Source organism: Euleptes europaea, chromosome 3 (assembly GCF_029931775.1).
Source record: "Euleptes europaea isolate rEulEur1 chromosome 3, rEulEur1.hap1, whole genome shotgun sequence".
NCBI classification, from domain to species: Eukaryota; Metazoa; Chordata; class Lepidosauria; order Squamata; family Sphaerodactylidae; genus Euleptes; species Euleptes europaea.
In genome coordinates this window covers 24,643,270-24,660,530 of record NC_079314.1, presented here as the reverse complement: position 1 = coordinate 24,660,530, position 17,261 = coordinate 24,643,270, and the positions used below count along the sequence as shown (strand labels likewise).

The following is a 17,261-nucleotide window of genomic DNA, read 5'->3' as shown; positions in this document are numbered from 1 at the left end:
TTTTTCCAAACTGCCAATTTGGTACCAGAGAACCTGTCTAATAAGGGTAAAAATGAACTAGGATAATTATCCTAATTACAGATGATATTCATGAAGGGGCACAGAAGGTCCTATGCACAACCTCCATCATGATTTTAAAGAGTAGAGGTTTTTATTTGAATCACCCACTTCTCAGCTAACATTACTGAAGTGTATTGTTCTGCATGTTTTAGGACACCAATTCCTAGGGGTGCCATGAGTCGGAAGCGACATGACGGCACTTACACACTGCTCTGTAAGCCAATGCCTTCCTTCTTCATTTTCAGTACTGTCAGATGTTTCCAATGACACCTGCTAAAGTCAGCAAGAACCATTTCACTTAAGCGTCTTTATTGTTGGCTGACTCAGTCTGTTACAGAGATGCATACAGTTGTACTTTTTAATATGCTGATGTAGTGAACAAGATCAAGCATACACAACTATGCACAGGAAGTAGTTTCACATTTGTACTACCATAAAACTGAAAGAACCTAGCACCAGTCATACTATTTTAACAAACATTGCCACAGTTGGAAGGTGAAGAAGCTCAGCTCTCAAGTTAAAGTACCCTTCATAGCAAGGTTTACAAGCAGTTGCCAGTCATTTTCTGTATTGAATTTAGGAATGCCTCGGTTCCTTAAGAGATTTCAGACTAGTTCTAAGATTTCCAAAGCAGTTAGCTACTTCTTAGGTTCAAAGTTGAGTATTGTTCAGTTTGTTTTAACACTTGTGTCTGAGGATGCATTCTGGCTGGTATATTGTAACCCTCCCTTTAAACCACACGGTGGAGCTATTTAGCTACCAAACCAACAGAAGCTCAAGGAGCTTGTTGCATATAAAATTGCTTTGACATCATTCTCCTACATGTGTCCAAAGGTTAGAATACCATCCTCTCCAAGTAAGGTGGAAAAACTGAGCCTATTTATTTTACAAAGGAACTACAGGCCTCCAGAAAATCTTAATCTGTGTGTGTGAGAATCACGCAGACCTGCCCAAGGACCTCAATAATGCAATTATCAGGGTAGCATCAATTACTTCAGTAACTACACTGAACTACAATATTGCTTTAATCAGAAAATCTTTCTACTCTAAAATACTTTCTGCACTCATGGAATATGGAACACTGCTCCTTCACCCAAGCCTGTTGTTGCCCTCCCCCACACTTGATACTAGGGTACTATTTCCAACACTAGCTTGGAGCTTACAGTAAGATGGACCACCTTAACATTCCAAATGAAACTTCAAGTTAAAGAAAATGCTTGCAAGGTCAGATCAGTTGCATGTTAACAAGGAGTCATTTGTGGGAATTTCAAACATATCTCTGGAGGGAGGTGGTTCTGAATGGTTCCAGCAAAACAGCAGCTGACAACTGCTGAGGTGTAAGACAAAGGTCTATTGTATAATTGGGACAATAGGCACAACTCTAAGGGGACAAAAAAGGCTACTGTGGAGTTACTAGCCACTAAACAAGAATTTTGTTTGCAGGCATTTCATTCCAATATTGCAGCAATATATTTTAGCCATAGCTATGCTTGAATTGCATATTTAGTATGTGTCATGCTAGCTTCATAAACAGTCACCTGTGATAATAGCAGTGTGCAGCTTTATTTAAGTCACTTGGTTACAGTAATATTCTGAAGTGTAACAGATTCAGCATGAACATTACACTACATATTCCGTTTACAAGTATGTCAGCTGAATACAGCACTAGCCATCAATCCAGGAACTAAATGCACTGGAATAGAAGAAATGCAACAAGATAGCTACACTGGAAAGACAACAGTTTAGAAAAAGAGTGAACATGAAAGGGCTCCCCTCTCGTTCCCCAAAGTAAATGTACAGTTGGGTCTAAATATACAGTTCTACATCAGTTTTCTAGGAACTTAACAAAAACACTGGCCAATACAGTCTTTGGATATTTCGACAAAGGGGAGAAAGTCAGTTTTCAGGATGAAGTCAGTCGCTTTCATTATCACCAGGTTCTTTGCCTCCTTCTTTGTTCTTCCGTACTTCTTCAATATGCTTATCCTGGTTTAGCAAAGTAAAGACAGCAAGATCAGCTGGTTACAACAGAGGCGAATTACAGTAAGAGCCACATTCAAGAGTTTTAGTCCACCAAAACCAGATTTTACTTGTGTTACATTTATAGGACTGTATTCATAAAACTGTGAATGTACTACCTCTGCAGTGTATGTTTTAACATCTCGTGATAGCTATGCACCCAAGGAGATAAGCACTCTCATCTGTTTATAGGCAAGTCTTTATCCTGGAAGGCCAATGCTAGTGTACTAAAGCTCAACCTAGTTTAAAGAGAAGCTGCCACATTAGTAAGCACCAAAACAAGGACCTATCTTGTTTTAGAAGACTGCAGCTTAAGGTCTATTTAGGGAAGGGGGCATGGCTCAGCAACAGTTAAAAGATATGAGGCAATGTGAAAAATTTTCCCCATAAAACTTGGGAGAACTGCTGCCGCCCAAACCAGAAAATACTGATGACAGGATTAACTCTTAAGGCAGCTTCATGGGTTGTCACGATTTCTGTGTTCTTCCTCTGAAGAGACTAATTGACGGTGCATGGATTTGCAATTTTTTGCCCAAGTCCTTAAAAAAATTCTATGCATATGGCTGATGGCCTACTTTGCCCAGTTGTAAAATTTAAATATTACTAGGTGATCCAAATTCACACTGTACCTTCTGTGGGATTCCTGAACTTCAAGACTTACTTTCTCTCTCAAGCGCTCCAGTTTAGCAGCCATTTGTGCTTCTCTGTTCTCTTTGTTAGCTTCCATTTTGTGGGTCAGCTTCTCCTCTGCCATTTTGCTGAAATTGTTATTCTCTTCGATTGCCTTTTGCAGCACTTCTTTCTCATGCTCTCGTTTCTCAGCCAGCTGTTTCAATACCTCAGCTTCGTGGGACTAGAATATAGATCCATTCCATGTTTAGTTGAGAGAAGTCTGTATGTAATTACAGCGGTTGGCTGTGTTAAAGATAGATTTGAGCCATTTGACAGTAGCCTCAGCCTACTAATAGCCACGTTTGTTCCAATCAGGGCAGATTTACTCTACACAAGTTTCCTTATATTTAAAAAATCCTCTGCTATTTTAAGTCTTTTCTAATGTTCTTAAACATAATTTGGGAATTTTGTTCTATTTTTTGTGAAAATGCATAAAAAACAGAACAAATGCATAAAAAACAGAACAAAAACAGAAAAAGCTATTTTATTTGTAATATGCAGTCAGCACTTCACTGTTTAACAATTAAGAAACCAAAAACTTGCAATGCTTTTACATGCGCTCAGCTTTTAATTGCCTGCAGGTGTAAGTATACATTGACACAGGTACTACCAACAACTGTTAAGTATTAGGGGTATGTGCATTTACCTTGCGCCTTTCTTCTGCAGCTTCTAGCTTCCTCTGAATTTCTTCCAGTGAGAGATCTTTCTTCTTTGGAGGAGAAAGGGGAAACTCTGGAACTGCATCTTTTGAAGGAGGACCCAGTATCAATTCAAATGCCTGGCCGGAAGAACGTTTTTCCAGTTCTTTCACCTGCATATCTTTCACCTGCGTGTCTAAAAGAGAAGATGTCACAAACAGTTAGCATTCCAAGTTCCATTACACTAACAAAGCCAGCTGTGATTAAGAAAGGCCCTCTAGTTGAATTCCAAGACTGCAGAGCTATTAGTCATGGCTTCCCCCCAAGGGATCATGCAAGTCTTGGCATGGCAGGAGGCCTAAGGAGTTACCGTATATACTCGGGTATAAGCAGAGTTTTTCAGCCCAAAAAAGGGCTGAAAAAGCCGGCCTCGGCTTATACGCGGGTCAATACGGTAGAGGAGGAAGGGAGGAACTTGCTGCCGGCCCGCCCGGCCAGGAGTGTCCTGGGGGGGCCTCCTGCGGCCACTGGAAGGCCACACCCCCACTGGGCGTGCCGGCTCCCCCCGGCCAGGACGGGCCTCCTGCGGCCGCAGGAAAGCCGAGCTGCCATCGCCACCGGGCATGCCCGGCTCCTCCCGGCCAGGGAGGGCCTCCTGCGGCCGTGGGAAGGCCGCGCCGCCCCCCCCCCCACCGGGCGAGCGCAGCTCCTCCCGGCCAGGAGCACCCTGGGGGGGGCTCCTGGGTCACCGGGGGGGGGGGGCACCACCGCCGCCTGCCTGCGCACCTGGAGGTAAGATAAGCCTGCTGGGGGGAGGGGTTATAAGCCGACCCTCGGCTTATACGCGGGTGCCTAATTTTTCCCCATTTTTGGGGAGAAATTAGGCACCTCGGCTTATATGCAGGTCGGCTTATACACGGGTATATACGGTAACAAAATTCCAAGTACTAAAGGAATCCAGTTTAAATCCTGTGCTGCAAAAGTTAACCGATGCACCCAAATATCCAGTTATCATGCAATACTTTAGTATATATAGGAAATTTATTTTCATAATTCGATTTAAATGACACCTGAGAGGGGAAAACACACCTCATCACCTCACTGGAAAAACTAGCAATTTTTGGTGGTGCATAACTGCAACTGATGTCACCCTGTAGGGTTTTCTAAGTAAGATACATTTGTCTAGATGTGAATTATTTTGTCAACAATATACAATGTGATAATACATTGAGTTCAAATATATAAATTTTAACTTGGTATTCAAATATGCTGGTAGTCCTATTGTGACTGTATGAGACTGCTCACACAGCACAATTTTTCATAATAATTTTTTCAGTGTTTCTTCTACCTTGCAGATGGCAATAATGAACATACATGTGCCAAAGCAGTATAGCTGTGTCAAGTGCTGTTATATTTGCAATGTTGCTTGTAGAAAACTCACACTTTCAAACAGCAACAATTAGGTATAGATGATGCCTTATATGTTGTTAAAGCAGTAAAATAAGTTCAGCCTTGATAGAAAAGTAAGCATTGTATGTTTCAATTTTTCTCAAACTTTGGTTTTCTCCATAATTTCAAAATGTCTAGAAATGTTACTTCTTTATACTAGAATTACTCTTCTGCAGACAAAGCCTACGTAACTCTTCCCATTTGACATAGGGCAACCGTAGATTTAACAAGCACTATGATTTAACCAGTAGAGAAGCTTTTTATCATTCAAGCCTAGAACCCATCTGAAGTTTCCTGTGGATGACAAAATGACATTTTGTGAATCTTTACAAACAACCCAAAGCAAAGACATAATGAAATAAAGACAAGTTTAATCTTTTGACAACAATATATCCAACATGGTTGTACAAGCACTTTTATGACTAGAGTAGCATACCAGCAGACCACTTAAAATACTTACCAGACGACGCCATTTCTAATACTTCAAAAGAACGTAGTACAGAGACTCCAGTAAGCAGGGCACTAAGAAAATTGAAATACTACATTAGATAAATTGAAGCAATATACCAACTGATACTATTAAACTTTGTTCCAAGTAATTCCTTTATACACTCCCAAGATGCGCCAAGAAGTCAAGCCCATTTTAAATGTTAGGCTATTAAAGCCACTCTAAGTGGACATAATTTCAGAATGTTCTCCATATGCTCCTAGTCTTAAGTCTTTCAGCTTTGGAAGATGCACACAAAGCAGAGCATCTTCAAGCTACAACAAGTATATTGCAAATTAAGTTACCTTAGACTAAGTTACGACCTAATTTGCACCTCAACCTTGATCCTAATTTTAAAGGCAAGTAACGGTCCAAAGCTCTATGTTAATGTTAAGTAAAACCATCTTACTAAATGATCGGGCTTTAAAAAAATGTCAGCAACTATACCTATTCACCCTTGATTACACAAGCAATTCTGATTTTTGCTGGGCAGTGTGATGTATACTGTTGATTAGCGCTTAACGCCAAAAAACAGTATGAAATGGGAAACAATTTTCATGTTGTTGAAAAAAATAAATGTATGGTTTGAGACAATATACATCAGACAGTTGGCAATATTCTGACTTTCAGGCCCCACATAACAACCACTCTTTGTCATACTTCAAGTCACAAGTAATTCCTAAGGAAAATACTCAGGTTTGTCCTGCAAGCTATTCAAATAAAATGCAACCAGTGCTGGCAAAACCCCTGGGGCTTTGGTTGCTTGGGCATCTAGTTTACATTTTCCTTCTACTAGATACAAAAAAAAGCAGCACCTAAAAATAAAGACACTGGCACTTGAGAGCCTGAAACACAGCCATAAAAATGCTAATCTTCTACCTAGATGAGGTCGGTCTCTCCCTCTGCCATTAATAGTAATTGAGCCCATGAATAGTCAATACAAAAGGCTCTTAACGCTCACTGAACCCCCTCCCAAGGAAGCTTCAGAGAACAACACCTCCTTAGATCAGCCTACTCGAAAATCGCGGCAAACGCTTTTGTTCTCGATACCTCGGCGGAGGCTGCAAGCACAAAGGGTTGTTCGCTACTGTAAGGCTATAGACTGAGAATTCTATAACCAAGCTGCCAAAGACAGAAGACACCAAAACAATTTTTTAAAAAAAACCGAACCTGAGGCTGGCTTTTTCGGTGCTAAAGCACACGTGACTTTTGGTACAAGCCTTTTTTTAAAACGCGCATTAGATACAAGTGCGAACCTTTTCGGCGGAGAACAGACAATAGGTGGAAGGAGCGGCGGCGGGGGGGCAGACGCAGAGCGGAGAAAATCGAGAATTAAGAGAGCGCCGCCCATGGGGGGGAGGAAAGCAGTAAAAACGCGCCCCATTACATATACTACCAAATCCAGGGGCGGGGCCGAACGGTAAGGCGACCCCTTAATGATCAGCAGCGACGCGCGAAAAAAAAGTGGGCGGGGAAAGGCCCCTCCCTCCTGCCCCCCGAGGCCACGCCCACCCCACGCGCCATTCTAGAACCGCACCGAATTCAAACTGCCCGAGAGCGCGCGCGCGCCGCAGCCCCGAGACGGAGGAGGGGCCGGGCCAACGGTAACATCCGGGCACCTGCTGCTCGGCGGGCTTCGCCACATTCCCCTCCCTCCCCCCCCCAGCGGCCCTTTTCTTTTCCCACCCTTTTCTTGTCTAGTCGGCCACGCTTCTCGTCCCAGGCAAAATTAAGTCCCGCGGAGCGGCAGCAACAACAAAAATAATAATAATAAAAAAACACCTCAGCCCTCACCGCTTCTCCGTCCAACAGCCTTTCTTTTTATTTTGAAAGGGGGGAAAAAACAACTCGACTTTTTCTCCTCCGCCGAGAAGCGCTCGTTAATCCCCTCCCTGAGGAGACTCACTCTCGCTCGCTCCTCTAATCCTTCTGCTTCGGCACGCGCCGCCAGGGGCGGACCCCGCCCCTTCCCCCGAACAATGGCCGTGGGGCCGCTCCTGTCAAGGGGCGGGTGGGGGGAGAGCGAGCGAAACAAGACAGACCCGAAGCTGAGGAGAAAAGCGAAGGGGGACGCCGCCCGCCCGCCTCAGGAAAGGGAGCCTGCCGAGAGAACAATAACCGCGCCGCGGGGAAGGCGCGCTCCCTCCCGGCCCCTTTGTCCCCCGTCTCCTCAGAGCCCCCCTCCGCTCCCCAACTCCAGACAAAGCGGCTCCGGCGGTGACGCCCTCCCCCCCCCTCCATCCGTCTCTGCGCTCACCAGCCCCGCTCGCTCCTCCACACTAGCACCAACCCCGCGTTAACCGCCGGCGTCGCGATTGAAACAAGCCCTCCTTGTTTGTTTTGTTTTCCTTCCCGCTCGGACGCGCCGCGAGACCCACCTGCTCCTGTCGCCGCCGCCGCCAGACTCAGCTCCCAACCGCCCTGCCCGCGACACAAAAGCGCCAAAGGCACGTGACCCGCCCCGGCCACGCCCACCCTTGGCCGAGAAAAGGAGGCACGTGCCGCTCAGCGGGGGGGGGGGAGAGGAGGGGGGCTTTCGCCCTCCTTTCGTCCCCACCCCTTAGCCATGATGGGAAATGTAGTCCGAGAGGTGCCTGGCTGTGTAATAGGTAGTAGAAAAAGGCAAGAGTCCAGTAGCACCTTAAAGACTAACAAAAATATTTTCTGGTAGGGTATGCGCTTTCGTGAGCCACAGAAAATATGTTTGTTAGTCTTTAAGGTGCTACTGGACTCTTGCCCTTTTCTACCACTGCAGACAGACTAACACGGCTACCCACTGTGTAATAGGTGTATATTGTAACAAAGGGAATGGGGCGGATGGAGTTTCTATGGGCCGACTGCAGCCTGGGGAGGGGGGGGCTCGGCTAGGATCTTGGAGGCAAGGGTTAAATCTCTCTGAAAGCTGCCCTGACGGATGTCGCTGCGCAGCCTTGGCCTCGCAGTACCTTTTGCAATGAGCAGGACGAGAGTCTCTTTGTTTCTCCGCGCTGTCTCGGCGGCTTCTCTGCCAGTCTTGGGAGAATGCGGCTGCCCCCCCCCCACATATCTTCTTCACGTGCATGCTTCTCTAGCGAGGACTGCCCCATCAAAGTCTGCTTGGAAGTAAGTCCAAAGTGAATTCAGTGGATCCTGCCCACGTGCGAGTGTAGAGTGTATGCAAGTTTACTCCGAAGGAAGTGCCCCTGAGTCCTGTTTCCAATGTGACAAAGCCCATCCAACCATCCATTTAAGACCAAGCTTGCAGCCCTAAACTGACAGGAGAATAAACTCCATGGAGTTTACAGCCCAATCCATGATGCCAATTTTCAGTTAGGAAATTGCTAGAGGATGGGGGGGGGGGGACAGGGAGGGATCTCAGTGGGGTATAATACCATAGAATCCACCCTCCAAAGCGGTGGGTTTCTCCAGGGAAACTGATCTGTGTAGCCTGGAGATTTGTAATAATGGGAGATCTCAAGGTGCCACGGGAGGTCCTACATACAGGCATGGAATTTAGCTTTGAAATGGTTTATTTACTTCTTGCTTGGGCTCTGACTGCACGTCTTTAAAAAGGGGGCAGAAACCATTTTGGCTAATCAGTGTTGCCAATACAACCCTTAATGTAATGTGTGGGCCTCTTCAGTTGGGTAGACGGTGGCTCAGAGGTACAAAAGGTCCCAGGTTCAGTTTCAGGTATTTCCCTCTTACAGAATCAGTTAGTCAGCAACATGGCCTGAGACCAAGAACTTGTAACCAACTTGCTGACCAATAACTCATCATTGGAGGCAGCTGGCATTTAATGAGAACTTTGATTTTGTCCTTAAAGGAACAAAATGCCCTCTGAAAAAAATACTAGGGGGAGACAGGCCCATTCTTAAGATTTTTAACCCTAGAAACCGACATTTGATTCAGATATAAAGCCTATGCTGATTTGAACTAACTTAAATCAGTAAAATAAACCACAGTCTGTGTTGCAGGCTTTAAAAACTGGCTCAATAGTAAAAACAAACAAGGATCCTGTGGCACCTTACAAATTAACATATTTCTTGTGGCATCACCTTTTGTGTACTAGAAGTCCACTTTGTCAGATGCAAGTTGCAAAAAGTTGATGATGTGATGAGTCAGTCCTTGAGGGACTGTAAGACTCATGGTTGTTTGCGCTACATAGACTAACTTGGTTCCACCTCCAGTTAAATATTCTTCCCTGTTCCCCTGGATGTGGTGATGGCTGCCAACTTGGAAGACTTCAAGAGGAGAGTGGGCATGTTCATGGAGGAGAGGGCTGAATACTAGTCATGATGCATGCCTATTATATTAGGTGCTGTGAAACACAGGCAGGATGGTGCTGCTGCAGTCGTCTTGTTTGTGGCTTCCTAGAGGCACCTGGTTGACCACTGTGTAAACAGACTGCTGGACTTGATAGACCTTGGTCTGATCTAGCATGGCCTTATGTTCTAAGGCTTTAAGAGGGGAGTGGACATGTTGATGGAGGAGAGGGCTGTCCATGGCTACTAGTCAAAATGAATACTAGTCATGATGCATACATAGTCTCTCCAAGATCAGAGGAGCATGGCTATTATATTCAGTGCTTTGGAACACAGGCAGGACAATGCTAATGCAGTTGTCTTGTTTGTGGGCTTCTTAGAGGCACCTGGTTGGCCACTGTGTGAACAGACTGCTGGACTTGATGGACCTTGGTCTGATCCAGCATGGCCTTTCTTATGTTCTTATGTTAATGGTAGGGAATATCTACCTGAGATATTTACATTAGATTGAAAAGCATGTTTAATAGCTGTAGCCTTTGTGTCTGTCAGAGATCAGTGCTGCCTTGTACAGAAATATAATTCCCAAGGATCCTTCGCGTGGGAGCCGTGGCAGGAAAAGAGACTTGAAACCATTTCAGAGTTGTCACAGACGAGCCTTGATGTTCACATTCAGTTTAGAAATGGGTGTCATTGGCTTTTTAACCCTGCATGAACAACACATTGGTTGCTTTCCCACTTGACACTAAAGCACCGTGGCATTTCCATTGCATGATTAACTGTGTTCCCTAGGGAACCTCTGTCTCATTACATTTCAGCAGGTGTCTGCCTACATGTCTGACACAATGGGAAACTAACCTGCTTAGTCACACCCTGGAGGTCTTCTGCATACAGGCGTCCCTTCTGTCAGTACCTTTACCTGCTAGAAGTTGTAAATCACAGCTAATTCAAAGGAATGGTGTTGGAATTCATTTGCTGATGTTTTCTTAAAACCATTGGCAGATGCTTTGGCAGAAGATGCTATAAAAAGACTAATTAGGAACTGAATGCCACTCAGCTGGGTTGTCATAAATCCTGCTGTAACTTTTATAAGAACGAAATCTACACATCAAAGAGCAAAATCCCTGCTCCAAAAGGAAAACTTCTTTTCTTTCTGGCCAGCACAGATAAAGGACACAATTCAGCCAACATGAAGCCCTTCAAAAATCCCACAGATTTCAATGGGAGTGTTATGCTTGTGTTTTAAGGCTGTGATTCCAGACACATCAGGAATAAATCCCATTTAACTCAATGGATCTACTTCCAAACGTACACAAGTTTCAGGCCACTCATTTTGGCACTGAAATCACTATTTAACTCAATGGATCTACTTCCAAAGACGTTTCAGGCCATTCATCTTTTGCACTGAAATCACTATGACCCCAAAGTGCTTCACTTTGGATTGCCTTATGCTCAAACTGTTATTTTTGTTTTAAATTAGGATAATTTGTTTATCCTTGCAATCTAATTGATTAGAAGAAGAGTTGGTTTTTATATGCTGACTTTCTCTACCACTTAGGGAAGACTCAAACCGGCTTACAATCACCTTCCCATCCCCTCAACAGGCACCCTGTGAGGTAGGTGGGGCTGAGAGAGCTGTGACTAGCCCAAGGTCACCCAGGTGGCTTCATGTGTAGGAGTGGGGAAACAAACCCAGTTCACCAGATTAGCCTCTGCAGCTCATGTGGAGGAGTGGGGAATCAAACCCGGTTCTCCAGATCAGACTCCTCCACTCCAAACCATCACTCTTAACCATTATGCCATGGACTAAGCATCGTTTCATGTTCTACTCAAGGGGTAACTAGAGGAGGCAGAATTCTGGGATCAGATTTCCCATCTCTAGGAATGTCTCTTCATAGCAACCTGGGGTGGGGAACCAAAATTACCTTGACATGCTAGGCAGTGAGGATGAGTTATTCCTTGCCCTGTGTTATTTTCCAGATGTAAATTGCCTCTTTGAACACACTACATGTCTCAACATGGCAAATGGTCAGAGGGGGGAAATAGCAACATGGGGCAGATGCTTGTCATTTACAGCCAGAAAACACTGCAGAAAGAAAGGGTTAAAATCTATTAGTTGGCCTTAAATATACAATCCAAATAGCAATGCAAAAATAACCTTCAGAACGACATTGTGTGTGTGTGTGAAGTGGTGCAGTCCTGTTGACAAACCCTAGCTAGTCTGCATGGCATAGTGGTTAAGAGCGGCGGACTCTAATCTGGAAAACCAGGTTTGATTCCCCACTCCTCCACATGAGCTGTGGACTCTAATCTGGTGAACCGGGTTGGTTTCCCCAGTCCTACACGTGAAGCCAGCTGGGTGACCTTGTGCTAGTCACAGCTGTCTTAGAGCTCTCTCAGCCCCACCTACCTCACAGGGTGTCTGTTGTGGGGAGGGGAAGGAAAGGCGATTGTAAGCCCATTTGAGACTCCTTAAAGGTAGAGAAAAGCAGGGTATAAAAAACAAACAACTCTTCTTCCGTGATCCAGGTGCTTCCTCCTCCTTGCTTCTGAGGAGCCCTTCTCCAGCATCCTGCCACTGGAGAACAGAACACAACTAGCCCCCAACTTTCTTTTTTCTATTGTGTTCCTTTCAGGGCTGTAACTGGGGGACGGGGAGGAGGGCAGCCGCCATCCCTGTGGCGTGCAGAGAGGGCAGCAGAACTGCCTTTCCTACCCAGCTTACTCCTGTAGGAGAGGCAATTGTGCCGCCCTCTTTGCATGCTACAAGGGTAGTGGCAGCCCTTCTCACTCCCCCCCCCCATTATGGCCCTGGCTTCTTTTGAGCAATGCTTGCTTTAAATGGGTTGCCACGTCCCTCTTCACCACCGGCAGGAGGTTTTTGGGGCGGAGTCTAAAGAAAGCAGGGTTTGGAGAGGGGAGGGGCTTCAATGTGATAGTGTCCAATTGCCAAAGCGGCCATTTCCTCCAGGTGTTCACGGGTTCAAATCCCCACTGCCATGGAAGGTTGCTGGGTGACCCTAGTTAAATGGGTGACCATAGTTAAATTGTGGAACTCCCTGCCCCAGGATGTGGTGATGGCTGCCAACTTGGAAGGCTTTAAGAGAGGAGTGGACTTGTTCATGGAGGAGAGGGCTACCCATGGCTACTAATCAAAATGGATACTAGTCATGATGCAGACCTATTCTCTTCAGGATCAGAGGAGCCTATTATATTAGGTGCCTATTAGGTGCTTTGAACACAGGCGGGACAATGCTGCTGCAGTCGTCTTGTTTGTGGCCTTCCCAGAGGCACCTGGTTGGCCACTGTGTGAACAGACTGCTGGACTTGATGGACCTTGGTCTGATCCAGCAGGGCCTTTCTTATGTTCTTATGACAGGAGACTGATGTATGCCATCCTGAGCTCCTAAGAGGTAAGGCGGGATAAAAATGTACTAAATAAATACATACCTCTTCTTATGCCCCTGGCTTGGTCAAAATGGTAAAGTGTTCCAAGGGTGATAAGCTAGTCACTGAGCATTCCCCTTCAGCGCCCAGGGTCCCATTTATCAGGAGGTGGGGTGGATCCTCCCGCCCACAGAAGCCAAACCTTTGGGTTTAAGCCAATTTGGACCCATCTGGGCTGTAGTTTTATTTATTTATTTTTTTCAAATTTACTGCCTGCCCTCATTCCCAGACAGGTGGGCTCAGGGCGGGTAACAACCTCTAAAATACACAAAACCATAAAACATGAATAAACAGCAATAAGCATTAATAAAGCATCATATAATAAACCAAAAGCAAGATGGCCTAAAAACCCAAGATGCCATAGAGTTGCCAGGTCCCTCTTCACCATCGGCAGGTTTTTCTGGGGCGGAGCCTGAGGAGGGCGGGGTTTGGGGAGAGGAGGGACTTCAATGCCGTGGAGTCCAAGTGCCAAAGCGGCCATTTTCTCCAGGTAAACTGATCTCTGTCAGCTGGAGATCAGTTGTAATAGTAGGAGATCTCCAGCTAGTACCTGGAGGTTGGCAAACCTAAGATGCCACCATGTGACTGGATTTCAGCAGGTCAACCCTCACAGATACTAAGAGTAGGGGGAAGGATGGGGAGGCCAGCAATGAAGGATAAACTCACAGCTGCCCTCAATTATAGGCCTGGCAGAATACCTCCGCTTTACAAGCCCTGCAGAACTCTGCAGGGCCCTGATGTTGCCAGGAAGACTATTCCACCAGGCCGGGGTCAGGGCCAAAAAAGCCCTGGCTCTTGTTGAGGACAGCCACACACTCGTAGGGCCGGGGACCACCAGCAGATTACTACAAGTAGAGCGTAGTGCTCTTTGGGGGGGGCATACCAGGAGAGGCGATCCCATAGATCAGGATCCTAAGGGGTTTTGCTCACAAATGAACTTTGAATGAACTGGCTGCGTTTAAGTGCTTCCGCTGCCCCCCAACCCCTTTCTGCTCCGTCTCTGAAATATATATAATACCTACTCCTCCATAAATTTTTCCTCCTCCTAATAAATGGCTTTTAAGATTTTGTTTTGTTTCAAGACATAGCAGAAAGCAATGTACATCTCGGGGACAAATGACCACGGAAGAGCAGCCCCCTTGCGTAAGGAAACCCAGCCCTGAATTTCAGAGCGTGCGTGGGCTCAGTTATTCACCTTCTGAGCTTCTCAAGGCGATCCAGATGCATTCTCGTCGAAATAGCGAATTCCGCACACACATCCCTATATTAAAGGAGGGTAATATTGTGACAAGGAACAATAGAATCTTCAAAACATACATTACTTGAAAGGGCGTGCGCTGTTTCTATTCTCGCTCTCTTCCCAATCGGATGTCTGTTTCCATGGAAACAGCACCCAGCAGCCAAACACTGTTAGATTTTGCAGACAGAATAATCTGCAACAGCCCATTTTTCAAGCAGCTGTTTACAACCAAATGGGCTCTGTAGTATTCCTGATGTGATGTTCATATGCTTGACCTCCCCCCAGTGAGGGCTTTAGTATTGGAAATAACGGCAATTATCCCCAGAGATAATTGTTTGCATACTATGTTTGCCGAAGAGATCTAAGTGTCTACTGCATTGGATTAGGACTGCCGAGACCCGGGTTCAAATCCTAACTCAGCAACAAAACTCACGAGTGATCTTGGGTCAGCCTCTCTCTCTTTTTCTCAGCGTAACCTAGAAGAGCTGTTTTTTATATGCCGACTTTCTCTACCACTTAAGGAAGAATCAAACTGGCTTACAATCACCTTCCCTTCCCCTCCTCACAACAGACACCCTGTGAGGCAGGTGGGGCTAAGAGTGTGACTAGCCCAAGGTCACCCAGCTGGCTTCATGGGTAGGAGTGGGGAAACAAATCCAGTTTGCCAGATTAGCCTCCGCCGCTCATGTGGAGGAGTGGGGAATCAAACCCAGTTCTCCAGATCAGAGTCCACCGCTCCAAACCACCACTCTTAACCACTACACCACGCTGGCTCTCCCTCCATGTTGTGAGGGCAGCATGGAGATGGGGAGAACCCTGTTCACAGCCTTGAACTCCTTGGAAGACGGGAACAACAGTGATTGAAGCCACCAGCCTCGAATGGTTGTCTGCACTTATAAACTTTAAATATCTTACGGTTTGTAACACATGGACGCCGTCTATAAATCAATATAGTGGCTTTCCACATTTCCCAATTTGGGACCCACTTTAACCCCACTTATTAGCATGGAACCCGCTGAGCTCCAAGCACGTGATAGGAAGTCACATGACATCTGAGTCATGTGACAGATAGGGGAGCAGCCAGAGGCTCTGAACCTGCCTGTACTAAAAAAAGGAATCCTTTTTGTCTTTCAATGAACCTAGATACTGCAAACAGTATGATGTGGTAAAATCTGCATTCCATCTGAGCTGCATGTGAGAGCTTATGTGACAGCAAGAAAATTTCCATGCATGTAGAAAACCAGCATGTGCAGGAGATGCCTAATCCTGGAGCTCTCCCAGAATTGTAACCAATCTCCAGACTAAAGAGATCAGTTGTCCTGGAGAAGATGGCTGCTTTGGAGGGTGAACTCTATGACGTTATACACCCCTGAGGTCCTTTCTCTCCCTAAACCCTGCCCTCCCCAGGCTCTGCCCCCAGATCTCCAGGATTTTCCCAACTCAGGTGCAAGCCCTACCTGATATGTTAGTGTTTGTGTGCAGGGAGGTATCTTTCACGAAGAAACATTATCGGCTTCTGCTAAAATGCAGCTTTGGTCATTCCATTCTGTGATCACATCCGGGTTAAATTACTGCAACACACCTTACATGGGTCTGAAATGAGTACCATCCAGAAGCATCTGCAGTGAAATGGTCCCTCTGCTTCATCCTGCTTTGGTAAGGTTGCCAACCTCCAGGTAATAGCGGGAGATCTCCCGCTATTATAACTGATCTCCAGCCAATAGAGATCAGTTCATCTGGAGAAAATGGCCGCTTTGGCAATTGGACTCTATGGCATTGAAGCCCCTCCCCAAACCCCACCCTCCTCAGGCTCCGCCCCAAAAACCTCCCGCCAGTGGGGAAGAGAGACCTGGCAACCCTATGCTTTAAGAACATAAGAAAGGCCCTGCTGGATCAGACCAAGGCCCATCAAGTCCAGCAGTCTGTTCACACAGTGGCCAACCAGGGGCCTCTAGGAAGCCACAAAGACAAGTGTAGCAGCACCATCCTGCCTGTGTTCCACTGCACCCAAAATAATAGGCATGCTCCTCTGATACTAGAGAGAATAGGTATGCAGCATGACTAGCATCCATTCTAACTAATAACCATGAATACCCCCCTCCTCCATGAATATGTCCACTCCCCTCTTAAAGCCCTTCAAGCTGGCAGCCATCACCACATCCTGGGGCAGGGAGTTCCACAATTTGACTATGCGTTGTGTGAAAAAATACTTCCTTTTATCTGTTTTGAATCTCTCACCCTCCAGCTTTAGCAGATGACCCCGTGTTCTAGTATTATGGGAGAGGGAGAAAGCTTTGGGTAGTAACCCCATCCCAGCATTAATTTTATTATTCATTTCTGTATATCCATCCCAACAACCCCATGGTAGTGAGCTTTGGGTTAGTAACCCCATCCCAACATTAATGTTATTATTCATTTCTGTATATCCATCTCAACAATGGAAGAGCCCTTGCTACAGAACATTCATACATCAGGAGAAAGGGACCGAGGCCTCACTCTCTCCCTGACATTCTAGTGCGCTATATACTGGGGGGAACATGATTCCTCACCTGCAGGCGGAAGTGATAGAGCCCAGGAAAGGCTGAAATGCCTGTAAAGTTATGAGTGAGTACTTTGATTCTCGCTGGTGTTTGCCCTGGCATCCCCAGCACCAGCACAACCAGACATGGGAAGAAGGTCAACCCTGAAGGGCATGCCCCCACACCCCTGTGCTCTAAGTGTCCTTCCCCTGTGCCAGATTTTAGCTAAACTGTATAAAAGCAGTTCCCTTTTTCACATACAGTCTACTGCAATGGTTCCCAAATTTTTCGGGCCACTGCCCCCTTAGTTCCACAAACTCAACCCCAGCGCCCCCTACCCTACCGTATAAAAAGCATTATTCAAAATAGGGGTTTGCATGATGCACTAAAGAAGATGATAATAAAATTTCAAAACAGTAACAATTAATTGCACATCTATTCAAAATCAAATTAAAACTTTGTAGGTGAAATTTATTCAACAAAACTGAT

The 17,261-nt window shown here is 45.8% G+C and overlaps 1 protein-coding gene across 1 annotated transcript; it reads right to left on the bottom strand.

The window, feature by feature from the left end:
* Nucleotides 1–1,413: 1,413 nt before the first annotated feature.
* On the bottom strand, nucleotides 1,414–5,382 carry STMN1 (stathmin 1). Its single transcript, XM_056846740.1, has 4 exons — nucleotides 5,299–5,382; nucleotides 3,398–3,570; nucleotides 2,741–2,932; nucleotides 1,414–2,046 (listed from the first exon to the last, which is right to left on the bottom strand). Exons 1-4 carry the CDS (start codon nucleotides 5,309–5,311, stop codon nucleotides 1,975–1,977), a joined length of 450 nt encoding a protein of 149 aa, XP_056702718.1. The 5' UTR covers nucleotides 5,312–5,382; the 3' UTR covers nucleotides 1,414–1,974.
* Between the last annotated feature and the right edge of the window lie 11,879 nt (nucleotides 5,383–17,261).